Below are 25,373 nucleotides of genomic sequence, written 5' to 3'. Positions count from 1 at the left end.
GTCATACTATTTTGCTTTTGTATGTTATGTTTCCTTTTGACATATAAACATGAGATGATTTCATTGTAATATAGTTTCACTTTTAATTTTATTCTACCAGTTGAACATTATCATCTCATTCTAGTTTGTCTTTTCACAATTTAAGACACTAAAACTTTATCATCTTAACATTTTTCTTTATTTTTTAATGTGTTCATATCTGTTATAGCTGTATAAAATGTGCGATAGTATACTAAACCTTCTGGTTCTGATTTTCTTGTGTATTTGTATGTCTCTGTGTGTGTTGCTGAAATTGCTCATAGTGAGTATATGACTCTCTTAACCTCTTTCTTCTCTTCAGAGGTACATTCTTTATTGCCAGTACTGTTTGCATGTTGCAGTAATATAGAATTGTCATGGATCTTCAGTGGGCCATGTTCCAGGTTGTTACATGCTTCCTCAAATTTGATTCCATGATTTTCTCCACAGTTGTGGTCATACCATCTATCCCTCATCCAAGTTTGAACCATGGATTCCTTGCCAAGTTAATTCCTGAGCAGAGCTTTGCCCACTCATTTTACAAAGGTAATATTGACCTCATCTCCTGACCTGTTTGGTATTCTTATTTCATGAGTGGTTATAAAATAAATATTCCTGATGTCATTGTTTATAAATAAGTATATGCCTCAGGTTTCATGGAGATACACTATGTTATATTTATGCCTGGCAATTGAGAACAAAGTGATGTAGTATTTGTACTTGTATTCCATTATATTTCTTTAAGTATCATCTGCAAATTGAGGTTACCTAATTTTATGTACTTTAATATACACAATGGTGGAATATACTATATATTGCAGAAGAGTCACACCATAGTGTAACTTTAATTAGCCTACAATGAAGGCTACTCTAGACTCACTAGAAAAAAGCTTAAAAACAAGACTTAAAACATCACACTGATCTATAAGTTATTTAGCTTCCAGTCAGACCAAAATTCCGATACTCTTTAAAGAAATGCAAACAATTCTTCACCAGAAAACATAAATTAAATACTACGCATCCAAGAAAATATTACTAAGCAATGTAAAGAGGTTGGAAAAAGGGGTACATAAACAGAAAAAAAAAAATTCTACAAATGGGAGCAGATTCAGAAACAACAGAAATGGTAGATTATCAGAGAAGGACATTAAAATAGCCCTTATACATATGTTCAGGATGTTTTTCAATTTAAAAGGATAAGTGAGCATAATGAGGGTAGAACTAAAAGACAAAGTAAAAGAACCAAATTGAAATTTTAAAGATGAAAAATGAGAATATCTTTCAAATGATAATTTCTGTGAGTACTATTAACAAGACTTTAGTGGCTGTGTAATAGGCAGAAATCTGTGATAGTCCAAAGATTTTTCTTGTACACACTCTACAAAATTCCTGGGATGGTGGATGTGATGGATTTCTCTCTTGTGATTAAGCTGTTATATGGCATAGGTGCTTTTGTGTTTTTTATATATCAAAACAAGCCGTCTGTAATCAGAGATAATTTAACTTCTTCCTTTCCAACTTGGATGCCTTTTGTTTCTTTTTTTTTCTTTTTTTTTTTTTTTTTTTCCTAATTGCTCCAGCTGGGACTTCAGTACTATGTTGTATAGAACCTCTCTCTTTTCACCATTGTATCTCTAGTCCTTGCGTGGTGCTTAGAAGCAATTATAATAAAATATCTCTCAAGTAAGTGATTAAGCTAGTGGGAGAACTAAGCAATTTTTATAAAGGTGAGTATTCATGGTAGCCTGAAAATATGTTTAGTTAATAACCATGCTAAAATGGAGACATGGAACTTAACTGTAACTAAGTCCTGGAAGATATAAAAGCTTTTTGTTAGTTTAATAAGAACATTAATATTTAGATGAAATTACAAATAAATATATACTTTTATTTTATGATCTGTAGGAAATATGAGTAGATCTAATTTATAAAAAGAATTTAAATGAATTAAGACAAGAAATAAAACAATTAAGATAATGTACTGATATAAGAATAGACATATGGCATAGGAAGTCAAAAAATAGACTGTAGCATTCCATATGGTAATATGTAAGCATTCCATATATTATAAATATAGCTTTTCTGATCAAATGGAAGTATCATTTGGCAAAGGATTATCAAGTGCCATAACCATTTGTAAAAGGAATTAATATATTGTTATATATTGCATGACGTAAATTCTATGTGGTTAAATTTAAAGGTAAGACTGAAACTGTGAACATAATTATAGAAAATTAAAATTAATACATATGTATTATTGGAAATGCCATTTTAAGTCATTAAAACCAAAGACTGAAACTGTTAAGTAAAAGATATGACTAAAAGTTTTACATATCTATATGGCTTTATGTAAGGCATTACATGGCTAAATTAATAAAAGTAAAAGACAAATGCAAATGGAAAAAATGTTATATTTACATGCCAAAAGTTAACAGGCTTAATGAGTACAGGGCTTTCACATATCAATTAAAAGAATATATAACAGTAATGGGAAAATGTAGAAGAAAATCAAGTATATAACTAACAACAAGAAGGTAAGGTACAATAGGAACAAGGAAAAAAAAGTAAAGTAGATTAATTATCAAAACAAAAATATGTCATAATATGCCAAACTGGGCAGACTATTGAAGGGTGAGAATGTAAATATGTACACTATATATAGCATAAAAATGTTGATAAACTTTTTTCTAATACTTTTTCTTTTAGAATTGTTTCTTAAGGAAATAAGAATATATCAGTATTTTAAATACAAACTTTTTAACCACGCAATTTTATTGTATAATTTGAAATACAATTAATATTTAATAAATTGTTTATTTATATGAAGTTTATTAGCATTGCAAATTTTTGATCTCTTGTTTTTAGAATAATTTTTAAGTTGTAAATAATAATCCATTCTGTAGATACAATTTATAAGTACTTTATTACATTGTTACCAGTAAAATTTTGTGCAACTCTTATTGAGTACTGATATTGTATATACTATATATTTCAGTTATTTAAAGGCTAAAAAGCATATTGCTTTTTCCTAGCAATTATTTTTTAAAACTTTAAATACTTAAAATATTATGTATGTTTTCGTTATTAGTAAAATTAAAATACTATGTTGACTTTCAATTCGGTTAACAATAATTCCTTCAGTTTATGTCTTCTGAATAAATTAATGGTTTCCTGCTACATGCTAGGTACTAAGAATATGTAATAGTGAACAAAATGTCTGTATTCCCACAAAGCTAATAGTCTAGTAAGGGAGATACACTTTTATAAATGACACATTTAAATATGTATTTGAATAACTTACTATATCCTAAGTAATAAATTTTTATGTTATTATAAGAAAGTATAAAATAAGAAATATAATGTAGTTTGGTAGTTGGGAATGCCTCTCATAGAGTTGACATTTATGCTGAGAACCAAGGGATGAATTCAGTTACAATGGGGACAGTGAGTGGAAGCAAATTCCTGAAAAGAGCCACTGGTTCAGAAACATTGATTGGTGCATTTCGGGAACATGTTGGTAGAGTATAATAAAGGAAAGAGATACGTTCCATGAGTTAGATAGGTAGACAAGAACCAAATCATGTAACCAAATCATGAAGGATCTGGTTTTAAAACATGCAGAGTGTTGTATTAGTTTTCTATTGCTTTGTCAAAGTATCGCAGATTTAATGACAAAAATTTATTATCTTGCAGTCCTGTAAGTCCCTGAGCCCTATATTATGATTCCTCAAAAAGAAAAAAAGATGGGGGACGAGAAATATCCAGAGTACATTGAGGGCTGGAAACATTAAGCAGACTTGTGAATGAGGACTTACTCTTTTTCAATAGAAGATGTTGGTCTATAGATAAAGGGACCAGTGCTAGGCGAGAGAGAGAAAGGGATTATAGATGAAGGAATAACTGATGAATTACTTGGCTCTTTCTTTTATGATAGGATATGCTGACATTTGTAATGATGACAATGATGGTAATCATTAAAACTGATGGCAGCAGCAAGTACAAAAATTTATAGTGAGACAATGCTATACACTATTCATACTTGAATTTTCTTGAATTATCATTATAAATTGCCTCTATGATTATATTCCCATTTTACAGATAAAGGAATAAGGCTGAGGAAAGTTAAATGATTCATTGTATGTCACAAAGCTAATAAATGATAATGTCTTGAGTGAAATTCAAGTTGTCTGAATTTCAAAACATAAGTCCTAACCATTATAATTGCCAAATTGTGGCTTATCAAACTGATACCATTAGAGTTATACTGTATTTGGTTTTATATCTTTGTCTGCAATTCAAGAAAAGTCCTAGGACCATATGTTGACATTTTATGATCAGAATTAATGGTTTCCTCCATATTATGTTCTGAAATGCATGGTATATTTCTGAAGGAGTTGTGGATTTTATTCTTTGAAAAGATGAGGTTCACACAGGCTAGGGCAAGAGAAAAAAAATATTTATGTATGAATATTTTATATAAGTCTTTACTGATAATTTATTCAAAATGTGAAAATTGAAGCTACACTAAAATTTGCTTAATTTGGAGGTAAGACTTACAGGAATAAGTGAAATAGGAACCACCAAAGTAATACTTCTCCAAAAATAACTGGCAGAAACTTTCAAAATCAACTGTTTCAGTTCTCTGGAAAGTAACCAAATTCTTAACAACAATCCAAACAATATCGATTCTAGAAAACCTGCATAACCCTTCCAAGATCAACAAGCTTTGTAGTGACTTAACTCACCATACTGCTGTTCACTCTCCTTAACTGTGTGGTATCTTGAAAACCAAAGTCAGACAACCATAGTAGCTGTGAAAACTTAACAGCTAGCAGAAACTGTAAAGGAATAGACCAATTTGGAGTTCCTTGGAAAGTTCCATCCCTAGAGCATTAAACTGTTTGAGAGAAGCTCCCTGAATAACTTTATTTACTAGGTTTGTTATTATTTGTCCTGATCCAGAGTTTGCTTGGTCGTTAAAAACCCTAGCTCTCAGACATTTGTTGGAAAAACCATCAGTCATTTTCTTAACATTATAACTACCTCAAGTGATAGTGTCAGTTGAGGTAAAGAATCTTGTCTCTCATCTTAGTAAGTCTGAGAAGGAGATACCATATTCCTGGGAGTGTACTCAGCCTAGGAAAGACCTAAGAAGGGCCTAGTCCCTCATCTTTGCTGATCTTGAGACCCTGAACAAACAGAAGTACAGTCTAAGGCTGTTTTAAACTGTAGGAGCATTATAAGCATGCCTCCTCCCACTGGGAGCCTCTAGCATAGAGTGGGAGATTGGTCTAGTACATTTAAGGCAATGTCTGTCAAATCATTAGCTGACCACCAGGGGAATGGAGCAGAGATGTATGGCTTCAGGTGATAGAAAAGATTTTTACATAATTAGTTTAGGAAAGCCAATAAACAATAAGAGGGAGGTGTCTGATTTGCAGGATTGCCACATTATATTATTTAAAATGTCCACAACAACAAAAGAATTGTAAGTCAAGCATAGAAATAGGAAAGTATAGTCAATATAAGGGTGACATGGAAAGGAGGGAATAGTTGATGGAAAATACCCCTGCGGTGGCAGACACTTAAACCAATTATTACAGATTATGTCCAAATAATTAAAGGAAAGCTTTTCTGAAAACTTGAAAGTATGAGGATGCTGTCTTACTAAATAGAGAATATAAAAAATGAGATAGAAATTTAAAAAATTAAGAACAAAATAGGAATCCTATAGTCGAAATTAAAGTAAATGAAAAATTTACTAGAGGAATTAGGCAGTAATTTTGAGTTGGTAGAAAAAAGGATCAGCATATCTGAAGATAGGTTAGTTTTAGTTATCTGGTCTGAGGAATGGAATAAATTTTAAAAAAATGTGTTTCACAAACTTGAGACACCAATAAATGAACAAACATTACACATACTGCAAGTACTTGAGGAAAGGAAACAAAGATAGGGACAGAAAGACTATTTGAAAATTATTGACATCAAAAATCCCCCAATTTGATAAAAATTATTAATATGTACATCCAAAGAATTCAGAGTACTTCTAAAGGTTAAGATCACTCAGGCTGGTAATGTTTCTGACATGGGCTATTGCCACAAAAACCAGTGAGAACTATTAAAATTACAAGCCCACTGTCATTAATATCACCTGCACAGGTGTAATCACTTATTCTTTCTCTGCTTATGCCAAACTTTCTATTAAACTCACTTGTTTAGTGTCACAGGGATGCAGTCTGGAAAGGTAAGTTATCTAAGCTGAAATTTATGGTATCAGGTAAGAGCTTGCACTGTAAATGCTGTCAATACATAATTAGAAATTAAGGTGGGCTTCTTGACTACTTATCTTTTTTGTTTTCCGTTACTATTATAACATTTTCCACTGACTTTTTTATTTATTTACATGGAACACAGGGTGTGCTTTACAAAACATATTTATTTGATAGAATCCTTATTGAAATATAAAAATTCCTGCTTTTCAAAAATCATTGTTTCAATAAAAATAAAATTAAAAGAATTTTTTGGTGCTGTGTAAATATTTTGATTGACTATTTGAAAACATTCTAATATTAAATATTAGCCCATTAAGGTTCAAGTTTTGAATTTTGTGACTATTTCAACAAAATTAACATGGATGTGAAGTTACCATAATGGTGTATTTGTTATTCAATTTAATATTTTGTGTTTTGTATGTAGGATGATGGTAAATAATGTGTTAGTAAACTTTCAATTGTGTTTACAATTGAGAGACCAATGTTTATATTGCAGTTCCAAATATCTCATTAATGTTATAGATTTTAATGCTCTTTGAGAGTCAATTAGTTGAGCAGATAAGCAAAAAATTGTATAGTTGGTGGCAAAAACTTTGGATGTGGGAGCTTGTGAACACCAAATCAAAGATTCTATTTTCTGATATATTTTACTAGTGAAATACTTATATTTCAGTCTAACCTGACTTGAAAGGTTTAAAGTTTTTGTGTAGCTTGTAATGTAAAACACACCATAAATAAAAATCTTTAGAGATCATGTTAGTATAAAGCCAAAACTCTAGATCAAATCTATAAATCAGCTAAACTAAGAACTAGACAAAATTATGTGCCTTATACCTTTTGATAATTAAATACTGTAAGAAAGGTTAGCCCATCATAGAACCATGACACTGTCTTTTTGTTATTTTTCTAATTAGAGTTAGAAAAAATTCCATTCTCTATCCTGTTGTCATAGAAAACGTTACCACTGATGTTCAGCTCTCTCAGTATTTTTACACAGTTTTTTTCTCAAAAATGTGCAGTCTGTGTGTGTAAAGGTGCATCAAAATAAATTCAGGTAACTAGTAGTGGAACAAAACACCTCAGACATATTATCTTTTCATTCTATATTCTTCAGTTATTTCATCAACTTCCAAAGTGTCTACTGTCACCTTGGTTTGATTCTAAAGTGTATGACTATTTTTCTCTTGGCTTACAGATATACATATCTGAGATTCTGCAGACTGACTGATTCAAAATATAATTAATTTTTCCCCTATACATTCCTCCTATTTATCCTCTTTTCTCAGTGGCATATTACCATTTTATCTTAAGTTATATATTATAGGAATTCTCTTTTCCTCTTCCTCCTCCTTTATTCCCAATGTTATTATTTCAAATTTTAATCTTCTCTCATAAGGTTCCATTTTAAAAAGTCAATTTATTATCTTTACCTCTTACCTGTTCTGTTCTCTAGTGCTTGACAAGTGTTGTTAAAATTGTCTTTAAAACTTTATTGCAATAATTTTAATTTTTAATATTCGACACAATAAAGAATCCATCTACTCTCTTCTTCACTTTGATCATTCAGTCTTTGAATATTATTACCGTATTTCCCAGATTAATCTTTTCTTCTTGCCATTGATCAAACTAAAAAGCAAACAAACAAAACTGAAACCTATTTAATAAATATAAGGAAAGCTGCAACATAACAGTCTATTTTGAGAGATGTGTGTTTTTAGTCAATTGAAATGAGTATTGGGCAGTGGATAGATTAAATAAAATGAAGATTTTATTTTATCCTAAATCAATCAATCTATCTGTAATATCATTCAGATCAAAAGATCAGGGGAATAAAAGTCTTCTTGCTTTTGAAACTTGGCAGATTTATTCTCAAATTAATCTGGAAAAAGTAATAAATTCACAATTTCAGTAAATTTGAATGTTATGCCACTAATCTACATTCAAGAGATTAACAAAACTGTCTAAGCCACAGGGCCAAAGATTCAAGCCTATTTCTAAAGAAGTCCCAACACATTATCTTCAGTCCCTTAGTATGTGGGTACAAAACTTTCAACACGTTTCCCTGCCAACAATAGTATCATCAAAATAGCATTTGTCTGAGTTCTCACTAGGGCTCTCACAAAAGGTTTGCAGGGTGTCTTGCTGAACTCAAGATTGTCTATTACCCTGTTGGGTAGTCCCCAGATTTCTTGTCCAAATACTCTTCTACAAAGAAACAAATAAAAACAAAAATAAAGTAGAAGTTTTTTAGAACCTACAGATTTGAAATTTTGAAGAGATTTTATAAATTAGTCTGCTTTTCTTATTTAACAAAGGACATACTTAAATATAAAAAATATAAATAGCTAACATATAATGATTTATCTACATTATGTAGGAAATGCAAATAAGTTATACATTGTCTCTTATGATATCTTATTTTCTTCAAGATGACTTGCATACATCCACTTTACCTAGATCAGATAATTTTTAAGGCAGATTCTGGTGATTTGTAATGTGGAGAACTTTATATTATAAACTTTGATATAATTAGATTTGATAGGAATTTGATATTTTTAAGATATCTATATTTTCGTATCTACAGATATGTTTCTGATTCATTTTTTGCAAATTGTTTATATTTATTCAAAAAGAATATGATTATAAAGGCATATACAAAGTTCTTGAGCATTATTCTATAATTAATTTATTTTTGAACTAGTTCACATTTTACATTTTTTTTGGAATTTTGTGTTACGTAATTTTAAAAAACGTGTTTGGTCTAAATATTTCAGACATTATGTTATTGGTTATTGAAATACCAAAGAAGGTATAAAAATGTCATATTTCTTAAAAATAACATGATTGGCACCTGAAAATGAAAGATAAAAAGGGAAATTCATGTAATCATTAATAAGATGCTTCAAGAAATTGTTGTGAAAACAATTTCCTGATGTTGTTAAAGGCATTAGTTTAAAAACTTCAGATGATTTTTGAAAGAATCAGGGTTATTTTGATGTTTGCTGAACAAAACAACAGATGTATATGGATGATGTAACAGAGTTGTGGTATTTGCACAATTATGATTGTGCAAATTTTTTGTTTCTTATACTTCATTTTCTTTATTCCACCGCAAAAACATTTAATTAATAATACAAAGTTTTCATTTGTGAAACTTTTAAAATTAAATTCTTTCATTACAGAAACACCTGCTGCTTTTCCAGACACTATAAAGGAAAAAGAAACACCAACCCCTGGTGAAGATATTCAACTAGAAAGTTCAATTCCTCATACAGATTCAGGAATTGGAGAGGAGCAAGTGGCTAGCATCCTGAATGGGGCAGAATTAGAGACGACTCCAGGCCCTGATGCCATGAGTGAACTCTTATCCACTTTGTCTTCAGAGGTGAAGAAATCACAAGAGAGCTTAACTGAAAATCCCAATGAAATGTTGAAGCCTGCACCATCCATATCTAGCATTAGTCAGACCAAAGGGATCAATGTCAAGGAAATATTGAAAAGTCTTGTGGCTGCCCCAGTTGAAATTGCAGAATGTGGCCCTGAACCTATCCCATACCCAGACCCAGCATTAAAGAGAGAGACACAAACAATTCTTCCTATGCAGTTTCATTCCTTTGACAGGTAGGTATTGAATTTATTATTCACAGTACTCTATTTGTAGAAGGAACATTAGAATCGGTTAATTTTATTTAATGTAGAAGGGCTTCAAAAACTATATTAATGTAGATTCCTGTTACAAAGAATATTAAAGAGAAAGACCAACCTGATGATTCTTATAGGACATTTTTGTGAATTCAGAAAAAGGGTTTCAAAGTGATATGATAAGTATTACATAGAATACAAAATAGGAAAACCCAGATTTTGGTTACAGTTCATCATCAAGGGACCATGGCACCATGGGAGAGTCATTTTTCTCTTGATTTATGTATGAAGTGGGAGAGAGAGAATAGACAAAATCTCCCCAAGATCTCTTCTGGTTCTAGAATTCCATTGTAGTATTATAAAATATTGTAATAAGTCTTGGATATTAATAGCTTACTCTAAGTAGTAAAATTCAAATTTTAATTGGAATTATATTAAAAAAAGAAAAATCATATGAAATATTCTTCTGTACAGGATTTTTAGTATCAGTGAAGAAGCCATATCTTGTGGCATGTATTGAAAAGTAAATATTCTTGAAAGGCATTTTTGGCATTTAGATATCTAAACCATTTACAATGTGGCCTGTATATCTGCATTTAAATATTAAATCACTAAAAGAATTTGTTAGAAACAATGTGTCCTTTTTTCTGTTGCACTGTATATACAATAAAAAGATAGTTCAAGCCTGACTCTGTGGCACACTCCCAGTGGCTCAGGAGGCTGAGGTAGGAGAATCTCAAGTTTCAGGCCAGTTTTAGCAACTTAGCAAGGTCCTAAGCAACTTAGTGAGACCCCATCTTAAAATAAAAAAATAAATAAATAAAGGGCTGGGATACACCTCAGTGGTAAAATGCATCTGTGTTTAATCCCCAGCAGCCTCCCCTACTCCAAAAAACATAGTATAAAGAAAGAGAATAAAATATTTTAGAACTAAAGAATCTGCATATATACTATATCTAATTATTTAAAAACATGTGCACTATCAGGAAAATATTTTAGGTAGTCAACTAATTACTAGTAGTATTTAACTTTGACCACTGAGATTGAACGTATTACAAATAATGTTTACATATCGATGTATAAACTAAAGAATGCTTTGGTTTACCATCTGAATTATATCATTATTGATTTTTGAAACAATTGTTATACCGAAATTTTATACCAAAAATTTTATACCAAAATTCACATATGTGCGTGGGGGTGTGTGGTGATTGACATGCAGGCGTTTTTAGTTTTAGAGAGACAAGATTGTGTGAAGAAATCAAATGTTTCTTAGAATGTCAAACTAGAATGTCAAATATGTAGTCAAAATATTAATTTGTATTCAATATTGTCTTCTCTTAAGTAGCCAAATTTCTTTGTTCTAAAGAGAGAAGGTAAGTTTTTATAGTATAGGGGTAGAGGTGTAGCAATAGAATCATTCAGTTAGAATGAATTATCCTTTTCATATACAAATGTGATTTTAAACTGTGCCTAAGAACTCTTAAACATCTATCCCTTGAAAATTTGTTGTGTAAATCTATAAGGCAGTAAGTATCATCTTGGCTATAAAGATGAATAAAATAATTTTTAATTTCAGTGATAAGGAAGTAAGATGTTTACAAATAATTGTCGTATAAGACTAAATGTACTCTGTCAAAGTTTTTAAAAAGTGAAAAATGGTGGGAATAAAAAATTGACAAATATTTTTCTCTTAATTTTAATTGTTTTAACATTATATTCATTTGTTCATTCATATAGTTAAGGTTCCTTAGGCCATTTCACATGGATGGTCCCCTATTTCATATATGTAGTTTATATTCCCAGGATCTCTTTGTATGTCTGTTTGGAGTTTGTTTAAGCATATATCTTTAGGTGTAAGTACTTGTGAATATCTATAAGTCTATGTCTAGAAATAAAAGTTACAATAATTTAATATAGGGTCATTAATTTTTGTATCCCTTCTTAAATTATATATTTAAATTGTGTTAAAATACAAACTGATAAATACAGAGAATTATTGATTTTCATAGGAGAATTCAGTGAAATAAAGACTAAGTAAAATATTTTTGTTTTAGTTTGGATTATTATTAAGAATTTTTTTCTTTAAAACTTAAAGCAATCACCTGAGTGCCAATGTTCCTAGCTACTCAATATTTATTATACTTTTGAGAATATTGCTTTATAAAAATAAAACTCCTCATTTGTTCTTGGTAGCATTTGTGCAAAGTGCAATGGGAGTGGAATCATTATTCTAAAGTGCATAAGTAGAAATGAAATTGAAGAGCACAAAGCATATTTCAATTCTTTTTAGGGAAAGAGTCTCCAGTGTAGTTAATATATGCAGTAGCTCAAGTACTATCAAATGTAAATGATGAGGTGATATTGATGAAAGGAGGGGATTGAGGTCTCAGGGGGCACTGATGACGGATTGAACAGAAGCGGCCTTGCACTGCACGTAACTCAAGTCTGTCGTCTTCACTGCTCAAAGCCATAATGGGAGGTGGCAGTCTGAAATGAGTTGCCAAGGCAAAGAGTATTATTTTTGAAATGCTTTCACACAAATCACTAGGCCCTGCATACAACTTAGTTTCATGCTTTAATGTCATCAGGAGGCACAAATTGGTGTGTCTAATTGTTTGCCACCTGCCAGCAAAATGAGCTGCCAGCCAGCCAGACGGGTTTGATTGTCTGTCAGCCATTCAATAGATTGAGAGTGACAACATCAAAAATTTAACTTCAAACTCTGAAGCTTTGAGCAGCTTTTCAGAGGCATCATCCCACAAGTGCTTCTGGACCACTGCATTTTTCAATTATATTTCCAGTGTATTGCTGCCATTTGCCTTTTCTGTCTTAAGATAGCCATAATTACTTTATGAGGAATATAAACATATTTCTGAAGCACTAAAGTCTGAAATTCAAGTTATGACATGTCTTTTAACATCAGATTGAATTCCTTGAAAATAGGATCCACAATGACAGGCTTTAGAATGAAAGTCCAGATTGATACCTGTTTTAAACAGAATTATCATGGGTTTTACCCTACCATTGAAGCATTTTTCATTTTTATCTTTAGCTGAAAAATAGATATTCAGTTGCATGATTCTTTGTGACTAAGTCATATTTCCTAATAATATTACGTTATCCCAGTAGAAATCATCTGTGATTTTACTTTTGTTAACCAACTGTTTATTGGTTCTATTGCAAATGTGCTAACAATGTAGTCATTGTACTTATGGTAGAACATAAGTTTGGAAATAAGTTCTTAAATCAACTGATGTAATTTGAATTCTGTTTACTTATGTTCTAGAATAGGGTGTTTCTCCTGACTCAGGATGGAACATTAATGAATTTCAGTGTTTTTGAAGTTTTTATTTATTTTTTTTTAATTAAGTAAATTGCAACCTCAAATTTTGGAACATTTATACTTAATTAAAATAAACTTTTTCATATAGACTTAGATATTTCATCAGATTACATGTGAAAGATTATATGAATGTTCTCATTTACATATGTAGGAAGTGATGATTCCTTTTCTTTTATTACCTCTAATCATTTGTGCAGATTTATGTGCTTTTCATTACAGTGAGTGTATGTATTTATGAAATGTAATATGAAGTGTAAAATGCTAGAGATCCTCTAGTATTGTTCTATAGGAACATAATATGTATAGAGAAGCATGATATGTATAGAGAAAATGCAATTTTGAACAATGTTTCCAAAATTCTTTTACTGTGTGACAAAGAGAAATATGATAGTTTTGTTTCTACAAGGAAAGCATAATAATCTCATTTTATTATTCACATTGCAAATTACAAAGTTCTTCAATACTATCTCTTTGGATAGATTTCTAAATAGGTCTGTGGTTTATTAACTATTGATGTATTGGTAGCTATCACTTTCAGCTTTTCTGTAGAACTAATTAAGCTTTGCCCTATCTTTTAAAGAAAACATTTAGCCCTGTGTATTCACATGCATGTATCATCTCTTGAGAACTTAGTATTTATCTGTGATTTGAGCTCTGTTCATTTCCTAAGGTGTCCCAATACCATCCTTACTTTCAACAATAGAGAAAATAAGGGGAGGGGGACAGTGTGCTTCTACATAATTTTAGACTTCATTAGGTTTTTAAAAATTGTAAGTCTGGGATACTATACAGTTCTTAGAATTGTGTTGCTTTTTTTTGCTAACATATGTTAATCTTACATAATTTTTTTCATCCTTTTTGATTTTATTAACTTGCTTGTTTTGGAATTACTATGTTCGGCATATTCAGCCAAATTAGTTGTTTTTTCCCTTAACTTTTTAATATCTCGCCTTCAGGTATTTCATGCTCTAAAAAAAGGACATCCAGAAATACAGTCTATTTTGTAAATAATGTAAAACTAAAAAAAAAAAAACTTATTTAGGTATCATATTATTAAATCTGAAAAATAAGCTTTGGGTAAATATTTTTTCTCCAGTTTCACTGGTTTTTAACTTTGGTTTTAAGACTAAGAATGAAAATTCAGGGTAAATAATAAAGGAATGGTTAGTAGAGTTGATAGAATCTTCTTACATTATTTAACCTTAGAATTATGTAAGAATGTGAAGAAGTACAATTACTTCTGAGGACTTTGCTTTCTGTTCATATTGCTTTGTATTTTTTTAAAAAGGTATTTTGAGTGTATTACTTAAAAGATCAAGTAGTTAATGTAAGTCAAATTGATTCCAAATCTGTCAACCTTTACAATTCAAATTTTATATTTCTATCCTCTGTAATTAATCTGTTTTTATTATGCTGAGTGTTCTGGATGTGTATTGGAAGGACAATTGCCAGGAGATGCAATTTTTACTAAGTTTGGCTGTATCCTTATTTCCCCAATGTTGTTGCCTTTGTCTTTCCTAGCACTGACATAAACAGTTCAGGGAACTGTATAAAATACCTCTTTTTTGTAGGTACTTTACTAAAACTCTTATTTTTTTGCCTATCCTTTTCATGTTGGTATTTTCAAGTATTTTACAAAGTAGAGAAGCATACTAGAAGAACAAACACATCAGAGCAATAAAAACATCAGACCCCCAAATTACCTACATTACAAAAATTCTAGAAGGCTTTATGGTTAGCTTAAAAAAAGGAACAATCATTGTTTTTGAGCTTGGTTAAAAGACCGCAATCTCAGAAAAAGATACATCTCCATTCCAAAAGTTTTTACTTCACCTTAGGCAATCAGCAACTCTCAGGTGGATTACTTCTGTCTTGAGATTCTTGTCTATTTCCAGGTGTCCTCCCTTCATCCCAAATTGATTTTCTATATTTATGCCAGAGATAACTTTCTTAAATACATTACTGATGAAGATTCTGAAATAATGTCTTATTATTTACATAATAGAGGAAGAATTCTTAGTTTGGAACAGAAAGTCTTCACCTTCCCCCAGCCATAAGGATTCATATGTAGCTCCTTTGACCTATTATGCTGCTTTGTATCTCTTGGCCTAAGATTTACTGTGGAACTTTTTCACACATTTTTCTTCACTTGGCAATTTCCTAGCAATCCTTTTTGATCCAGGTCATTCTTCCTTGATAATACACATCATATGTCCCTGAAAGGTCATGTGTATAACTTGGAACTGCAGTTTTTGAAATGTATTACACAGTTACTTTGTCTGCCCATATATTCCTTTCTGGTATCTCCCAGGTATGGCCATATCCTCTTTTTCTTGGAATTCCCTACACTTCTTAGTGTAGTTGGATTCCTTAACCTGTTAACTCTCAATAAGTGTTACAGAAAAGAGGGAGAATACAGAAATAAGGAAAGGATTATTATATGGATCTACAAATAATTACAAATTCACCTTGCTTAATGAGTCCCTATTTTAGAAGCCCCTCCTTCTGTATTTTATTTTGTACTTGGGACAAACTATGAAGTACACAGATGAAGTAGTATTCTTGCTTTTACAAAATTTGCAGAAGTTTTTAATGGACCCCCCCGCCCCACCCAAGACTGTCCTTGGTCCACTTCTGTATATTTGCACTCACTTCTTTGGCAATCTTATCCACTTCTCAGCAGTAAATAGTATCTACATGCTAATTGTTTTGATATTTATATCTCATTCTAAACCTGCTCCTAAACTGGAGACTTGTCTATTCATTCTCTTATTCAGCCTCATTATTTGGATGATTAATAACTTAATAGGCATTGTGCTCCAACTGTAGTCTTTCCTATCATAATGGCAATTAACTCTTCCAGGTCCTTAATGAAAAGATTTTTTTGCATTGTCTCTGACTTTTCTCACATGCACATCATGTCCTGAAAATCCTGTTGTGTTGGCTAATATAACTGGTGACCCACTTCCCACCAGTTTACATTTGTCATTCTGATCCCACAGACTTCTCTTTCTTGTGTTATTATAGTATTCACCTTTCTTATATTGTTATATATTCCACTACAGGCCCCCAGAGTCTACCCTTGTTCCTGCTTAAAGTTTATCATCATAGCAGCTAGAATGAGAGTTTTATAAGCTACAGTCTTATTCCTCTTTTGTAAGTGCTTAATGGCTTCTGATTCCATGCTGAGTAAAAGCTCATGTCTGTACAGTATACCTCAGTGTCCTGTGATCTGAACCCTTCTTATCTTTCACGTTCTCTGTTGCTCAGTCTTATAGTTACACAAGCCATTTTGCTGTTCCCTCTGTGTGGAACACTCTTCCCTAGGTGTCATCATGACTTGTTTCTTCACTCCTTTCAGTTTTCTCAGATATCACTTTCTTCTCAGTCTTGTCTGAACTACTCTTTCAATAGTATTCCTTACCTCTGTCCATGCTTTGGTTTTATTTTAGCATATACCAACTGATATACTGTGTTTACTCCTTTATATCATTGTGTTTTATGGCTCTTCCTGTTTGAATGTGAGTTCCATGAGGACTGGAATATTGTTCCATACTTGACTGTATCTGCAGAACCTAGAACATGCCTTCATACATCACACTGTTCGTGAAGATGTATTAAATGGGTCTGTGAATTAAAGAACAAGACCATACCCCAAATTTCTAGTTGGAATTGGGATAAATTCAGTGATGGAATATCCATATGTGTAAAGTATCAGTCAATGCATTAAAAATATAATCAGTGAAAAAAATTTGTAAAAGTGAAATAGATTGAAATATTTCCTGACTTGCCTGTTTTGATGATAACCTTTACAACCTTATGATATGTAGAGATCATATGTAGAATCAAGTAATTACTTACTTTTTAGTAGTTTGCAGTCTTAAAGGTATAGGATACAGGTATGAAATTGTGTGGGAAAGCATAGAAAGAATCTTCTTGATATCAAAAAAATTCAGTTGTAAAGTGTGTGCAGTGGAGGACTCATAGGTATCCATCAGTATGAATAACATCTGTAAGAAGAGCAAAATACTTTACTAGTTTAGATCAGTGGTTCTTACCTTTTTAGGGGCCATATTATTTGAAATTCATATAAAATTTACATATTCACCATAGAAAATGTATGTACCTTCCAAATTTGTATATGTGTTAGTGTATTTATGCATCCTAAATGGGTACCTGCAATGGGTATTTAAACTCTTTGGTAAGATTAGCTTCATGTAGATGGAATAATTTACCAGGGGGAAATATTGAATAACAAACTGATAGAAGATGTTCTCAAGAGTTGAAAATCTTTATGTTCATATGTAAGTACTTGAAAATACTGAGTAATATTCTGAAAGGTAAATAATTTGTTATCAGCACTTTAATAAAGTTAACGTTCAAGTTATTTATAAAATAGACTGCTAAGGACAGAGGATTTTTTAAGGTGTTAGGGAATGGGTAGTGTTGGTGGAAAAAAATGACATTAAGGACAAGAATGTGCAATCTTCTGATTCTAGGTAAACAATCAGAGAGAAAATTCCTTACAAATTCATACAATTATAAATTCAGAAAAAAATCTGAAATACCAGTCAGATCTGCTTTCTCATTTCTCTTAGCCAGACCTTTGTCATGTAGACATGCTAGTCATTTAAACACATGAGTGTTTGGAAATTGGAGTTCATAAATGTTAGGAGACACTTTTTCCTCCTGTTAGCCCTCGTTTGGCATTTTGGTTTCTTATCAGATACCTTCAAATATTTGAAAGTTGCTAAAATTTTTCTTTTTTACTATAATTTTCTAGTCTTTTCAGTCTTTTCTCACGTGACCTATTTTCCGTACACACTCTCATCCTAACTGTTCCCTTACGGACATTGTGCTCTTTGTCATTATTTTTAAAAAATATGACACCAAAAACTGCTCATAGGATTTTGTTTGTAATTACAGGATTATTCCAGGATTATTTGAGTACTGTTATTGAGTACATTTGAGTACTGTTGCCCATGTAGACCCACAATACATCAGTACTTTGGGAGCCATAATAATGATAACAATTGTGAGAACCAGTTTACAATATTCTGAGTGGTGGACTAAGTACTTTCTATGCATATCTCCTTTTAGCTTTATAACAGTAGAATTTTATATAGTACACACCATAGGTCTCATTTTAACAGGAAAGAAAATGGACCTTAGAGAGATTTACGTGCCCAACACAACACAGAGAGGCGTTCTTAGAGATTGAATTCTAGTGCAGATCTGTAAGTCACTAATAGAATTACTATCCTCCTATATTTATATTCCATTTTGTACTACCAAATCCTGCTGAGCTTGCTATTAAGTGAAACATCTAGACACTTTGGCTATCTAATTCAGATAATTTTTTTTTTTTTTTTGAGGCAGGCATTTGGTGTTGTTTTTCATTTTATTGATAAAGCCACCATTGCAGGATTTGGAGAGTCACATTTTTCTCTCATTGTGTGACTTATTTTTCTTAATATTACTTCTTTCTCATAGCCTGTACACTGAATAAGATTTTTCCTGGAAAAATAATAAAATACAGATGCAATTAATATCATACTTCAGGGCTGGGGTTGTGGCTCAGTGGTAGAGCACTTGTCTAGCATGCATGAGGCACTGAGTTTGATCCTCGGAACCACATAAAAACAAATAAATAAAAAAATAAAGGTTTAATTTAAAATAAAATCATACTTCAAGTTGGATATTTTTGTTAGTCATCAATTTTCAAGCATTATATTTGAGCTTAAAAATATCCCATATATCTAATTTCTAGGTGAATAAATTCAGTAATGATTTAGTAATGCTTGGAAGGTATTTGTGAAATGAAGTTCACAGCGCTTTTGAACTTGAGAAGGGTGACTTCACTGCAAGGAGATATAGATATTTATCAGTTGAAAAATAGTTTTTTTGTTCATAGTTTTAAATTGATTGTTATCCACATTTATCATTTGAACAACATAATTTCAAGTTCAGAAAATTTTAAATGAAATTCACTTAAAATGCTAAAAAAAAGGAAAATATTGAACTTGGTCCAGTGTTCAAAAAATCAAGGCTCAAAGGCTAAATAGATCTTTACCCAAATATCTATTGTATCATCTCAGTTCTCTTTCATTATAACCTTACTATGAAAAATAACTCAATTGTGTCCAGAAAAATAAAATATAACCTAATTATGCCCTTAGGTGTTACTTTTTTTGGCTTAATTTTTAGTTTCCTTATGGGGAAAATTTAAAAATTAGCTGTCAAATGTTTCTTTGCTTTGACATTTTATGAATATTATATACAGTTAGAATATAATATGGATTAAAATGAATATTTTATGTATATTTTATCAAAAATTCCATATGCATATGTAAAATTTGCCAACTGGAATAAATATGCCCCAATATTCCCTGACTCATGATTATAGTCACTTGTCATTTTAAGAAAGGTTCAGAAACTCCAGATTCTACGTTAATTTCACTGGTCAATATACTTTACGGTATTTCCTTTATACCTAGATCCTTTTCAATGATGAAGTTGAGCTCATGAGTTTAAAAAATTCTAAATTAAAATAAGATGAAGAGAAAGGAGGGAGAGACAAAAGTATGTGGTGGGGGAGTTAAGGGAGAAAATAGAAAAAGGAAGGGAGAGAGGGAGGGAGGGAGGGAGGGAGGTAAAACTCAACATTATGTATCTGTCATACATACAGGATTATAATTCATCTTAAGCTTTATATTTGTTATTTCTTATCACTTCTTTCTTTGCAGGAGTGTTGTGGTGCCTGTAAAGAAGCCACCTCCAGGTAGTTTAGCTGTAACCACTGTGGGAGCCACCACTGCAGGAAGTGGGCTGCCAACAGGCAGCACCTCTAACATTTTTGCTGCTACTGGAGCTACACCAAAAAGTATGATTAATACAACAGGTATTGTCCTTATATATTTTTGTGATACCTCATCTTTTTCTTTCTGTTTTCTATATCTTCATTTTTTTCTTATTTGATCTTAAAAATGAAAAATGCCCTGATCATTTAAGATTATCTTAATCTTAAGAAGGTTATATGTCCTGTTGCAACTTTTCAGAACTTGTTTCTGATTCTAGGATGCAATTTTTAGTGGTCATTTTTAGGAGGCAGTATTGGTTTTTGTTTTGAGTTTCCTCAAAACATGGCGCTCTTTACTTCCAGAGTGAAATTAGATTACTGAAAGGTATTTGGGGAGCAAAAGCAAAAGATCATTAAAAAACTGAAGTTTTAGATGTAAAAATTGGTAAATTGTATCAAGAATATCAAAGTATGATAAAAATATTAGCGTGAAAACCATGGATTTGGTGACATTTACTTATTGAATCCTAATACATACTTTGCTAAATCCCCTAAGGGAAGGCAGTGCTCCCGTAAGAACCTTGATGATATGCAAGAGCCTCAACATGATGAAAAGTGCATGTGAATAAGAAACCTTGATTGACACTGAACTAATTTATGTACTTAGATTACAATTGTATCCATTGTCCAATAATTTCCTAGTGATTGTAGGAACCAAAAATTCCAAATCTTTATAAATTTTAAAACCTGCCTAAAAATATCTTTTTATTTGTAAATTTCCAGAAATGTTCCTGTTTTTTATTAGCTAAATAAATCCTTACCCAAATCTTTGTGATTCCATTTTAGGTATTTAAACAACGCAAGATGATCCCTGACTTTTCTTCCCTGACTATAGTAGTCTTCTCTTCTCCAAACTGTATAGCCTTGAACTTTTCCATTTATTATCATTGCTTAGATTCTTCCCATTTTTATTAATTTCGTAGCTCTTCTTTGTGCTTTCTGTATCTATCTTGTTTATCATATCACCTGAGTCTGACATATCATGAACAACACACTTATGGGGTTGTAGTAAGTAGAATGTACTATATTAAACATATATCATTTATATATTAGCCAATAAACGTAAATGGCATTGTGTTAAAGAATATAGCTTTGATTTATCTATATTATAAATAAATGTTTATATCTGATTTGTCTGAAGACATTAAAGTCTTTCTTTTCAGTATTACAATCTTATTTATATTCATTTGGTATTCTAGAAATAGGAATAAAACTTTGTTTTACTAAAATATATACTACAAAAGTTTTAAGATTTTAAAAACATGCCAATGTAATCGAAAAATAATTTACATGCAGGATTTTCATTGAATAAAGTCCTTATTTTTCTTAAGACTTTGGTAAATGAGAAATTATATCACCTCTGATTTTATCTAATCAGAAGTCATGATGTTTTCTTTTAATGTCTCTTTTAAGAATTAATAATAGATTTAGAAAATAATGGTAAAAAGTAACATTATAAAGTATATAATGTCAAAATGAAAAATAAAATTAGCAATAAACTTCTTCCTTAGAATTATTATTGCATATGAACTGTGAATCAACATCTAAACTAGGCACATTTTCCAATTTACATATCCACACCTAGGAGCTTTATAAATGTTATAGTAGAAATCCCAGGAAGTAACTCAGTTTTGTGGGAATTAGTAGAAGACATGATAATATTTAAGAACACTAGATGTCCCTCAACTCCACTGCTATTAAATATACTCATATGGTATTATAGAAAAATCTCTTCTAAAATGGCATCTTCATATCATTGAGGAGAACTCATTGTTCCAAAATCAGGTACACAATTATATTCAATATAGCCCTTCTGGTGCAAATTATTTATCAAAGTGAGCATTCAGTTCTGCAGAGCCACAAATTTGTATTTCAGACCATTGTAATTTATGTCTTAGATGGTAAAAACTAAAAATATTTTAACGTAGCAATGAAAATAGATAAAATTTTCACATTTAAATTTGCATTGTTTTATCAGCCTCATTTATCTAGAATCTTTTTCATTTGTTGTTGTCTTTAATTTATACCCCATTTGTAATATGTAGATTTTTTTAGCTTAACATAAGTAAATCAACTGGATTTTATTTAATGTAATAGCTGTTATTTAGAACTATAATGAATTTATTAGTATACTAATGGTCAAATGGTTTTCAGTTGTCAAATTCTGTTTTGAATTTACATGAGTAATTATTTGAAAATCAATAGTAATGATGTTATTAAAATTATTTTATTAAATAAATTTTTATTTAAGACTAAAAATTATTATTTTGGGAACAGGTGCCGTGGATTCAGGGTCCTCCTCCTCTTCCTCCTCTTCTAGTTTTGTGAATGGTGCTACCAGCAAAAACCTTCCAGCTGTACAAACTGTTGCTCCAATGCCAGAAGACTCAGCTGAAAACATGAGGTGTGTATATTTGGTTTTTACTTAATTTCTCTCTCCCTTAAACAAAAAAAAAGGTGAATGACAGGCCATAAATACATATATGTGTAAGTATTCTTGGGAATTAAGGTTAATTATGCATTTTTATATTTCATAATTATATCATTTTGATATTTTTGGTTAGTTTTACAAAATCTGTTATTTCAGTGTAAACAGATACTGTCTTTTTTAAGAAACATTTTGATTTTATAATCTGTTGGGTAACATAATTTTACAGTACAGGTTAAAAATGTGCAAATGGTAACATGATTAAAGTGAGTGGTTTTGAGTGGTGATAAAAATTTTAAATATACATTTTAAAAATAATTAAAATAATAATAATTAAAATAATTCTGTCAGATTGTTTATAACATGTATCATTGGAATTCAAATAACAAAACAATCTTACTTGTTGTCATTAAAGATCATTCTTAGAATGGACTGCCCCTCATTTGTGGAGTTAAATTGTATACACACTCACACACGTGCATGTACACATGTGTATAAATTCAAGTTTTCATTAGAAGTATAACACAGAGTATAACTCTGTGAAAGAAAGAGCACACTCATGTCACATCATCCAAATTGAGAAATAACCTATTACAAGAACTCCAGAAACTTCCACCTTCAGTTCCCAGTCACTGTTCTTGTTCCTCTTCAGATTTTTATTCCTAAGGTAGTTTTGTCTTTTTTGAATTTTATGTAAATGTCATTGCACTGTAGTTATTCCTTTCTTTCTGTTTTTTTTCAACATTATGTAGATGAGATTCATTCGTATTGCATATAGCAATAGTTGGTTCAGTCTTACTCCATTTTTATTCCTATTTGTATATGTACAACAATTTCTTAATTCATTTTATTGATGATTGGTTTTTGAGATTTTTGCAGCTGGTAATTATTATGGATGCACTATTATGTGGGTACACACCATGTTAATATGCATATGGTTTGGGTAAATAACTTAGAGTGGAATTGCTGATTAATGATGTTTGTGTATGTTCAGTGTTACTGGATAATGCCAAATGATTTTCCAAAGTGATCATACAAATTTACTAACTCAGCAGTAGAATATGAGAATTCTGATTGCTTTATATCTTTATTAAAATTGTCACTTTTTTCATTTTAGCCATTTTTGTGTAAACATAGTGACATTCTCTTATATTTTTAGTTTGCATTTTCCTCATTAGTAATGCAGTTGATTGATACTTTTAAAATATATTTATTGGTGGTTTGGCTTTCTTCTTATAATTGTGTGTTGAAGTGTCTAGCCACCTTGTAATGATTGGATTGTCTTTTTATTTGAAAAATTCTTTATATAATTTGGACACAAGCCCTTTAATGATTATTTTTCATACATATATTTTCTCTCATTCTGTGGTTTTTATTATCACTTATACTCCACTTTGATCAATAGAAGTTGTTAATTTTAATGAAATTCAATTTATCAATTTTTTGTGAGTACTTTTTATATTATATAAGACATCTTTGCCTACATTTTCCCTACTTTATCTTCTGGCTACTTTATTATAACCCATCGGGAATCAATTTTATGACTATAGGAAGGTAGGAGTAATAGGGATAGGAAGATGATCAGCATTTTGTATTTTAAAGACTCTTCTTTGCCCTACACTTTGTCACTTTCATTATAAATCATTGTCCATGTATTCTTTATTATGGTTTTACATTCAGTTCTGTTGCATCTGTTCATTTGTTCACCCTTCTGCTATGCTGCCATAATTAGCTTTAGGTTTAATAAAGAACAACATGGGCTTAAATGAGGTCTTCCACCTTGTCTTTTTTCCTCAAGAAAGTCTAAGCTTGGTGTTTCACATTTCCATTTAAGTATTAGAATCAGTTTGTCAATGTTCATTTTAAAAACAACTTGCTAGTATTTTGATAAGTAATGAAATCTTCACTTTTTTTGTAACTAGGATTTTATTATATCTATAGATTTATTTCAATATTTTGATTTCCAAATTATGAATATTATATATTGCTTCAAATCTTTGTTTTTTTTAAGCTTATCCCAATAATAATTTTTAGTTTACTATATGGAAATCTGACATTTTAATCAGCTTTTCGCTGGTGTGACTTAAGGATCTGACCAGCACAATTGTAGGGGAGGAAGTTTATTTTAGGGCATGTGGTTCCAGAGGCCTCAATCTATAGATGGCAGGCTCCATTCCTCAGGGCTCAAGGTAAGGCTGAACATCGTGGCAGAAGAGTGTGGTGGAGAGAAGCAACTCACATCATCAAAAAGCAGAGAGAGAGACCCCACTCTACAGATAATAAAAATATACCTTATAGCCACACCCCCAGTTAACCTACTTCCTCCAGCCACACCCCACCTGCCTCCAGTTAACCACTCAGTTAATCCCATCATTCACTGATTAGGTTAAGACTCTTACAATCCAATCACTTCTCCTCTGAACTTCCTTGCATTTTCTCACCTGTGAGCTTTTGGGGGACAACTCACATCCAAACCATAACATCTTGTATGTTTCTTACATGACATGTTCTCAGGAATTTAATAATTTGTATTGGTATGTTCTTCTCCTCAAGTTAGTTTTCACATCAACTTTATTGAGAGCATTTGTTTATGTTGTATAAACTCAGTAAGAAACACAGTATACATTTTAATGAGTTTTGATCAGTTTATGTACCCGTAAAGTCACATCACAAGATATAGAAATCTCTATTACCCCAGAAAGTTCCCACATGTTCCATTTGTAACTCAGCCCAATACCTGCCCCAGGCAAACACTTTTTTTTTAAAGTTTGCAACTTTGATTTGATTTTCAGGGTTCATGTAAATGGA

General features: G+C 31.2%; 1 protein-coding gene across 8 annotated transcripts in view; it reads left to right on the top strand.

Annotated features, from left to right (window-relative positions):
* The window catches only part of NBEA (neurobeachin), a 660,252-nt gene that overhangs the window by 243,344 nt on the left and 391,535 nt on the right, over positions 1-25,373 (top strand). For 7 of the 8 annotated variants that reach the window (XM_079137357.1, XM_079137359.1, XM_079137361.1 and 4 more), the window contains 4 exons: positions 469-564; positions 9,473-9,911; positions 20,025-20,179; positions 22,415-22,541. In XM_079137357.1, the coding sequence (XP_078993483.1) occupies positions 469-564; positions 9,473-9,911; positions 20,025-20,179; positions 22,415-22,541 (817 nt within the window). The remainder of the gene's footprint in view (positions 1-468; positions 565-9,472; positions 9,912-20,024; positions 20,180-22,414; positions 22,542-25,373) is intronic. The other variant, XM_079137358.1, reaches the window with a different exon arrangement.

This window comes from Sciurus vulgaris (genome assembly GCF_902686455.1).
Source record: "Sciurus vulgaris genome assembly, chromosome: 4".
NCBI lineage: Eukaryota > Metazoa > Chordata > Mammalia > Rodentia > Sciuridae > Sciurus > Sciurus vulgaris.
The sequence above is the reverse complement of the archived record's forward strand: the minus strand, read 5'-3'. Positions and strand labels throughout refer to the sequence as shown.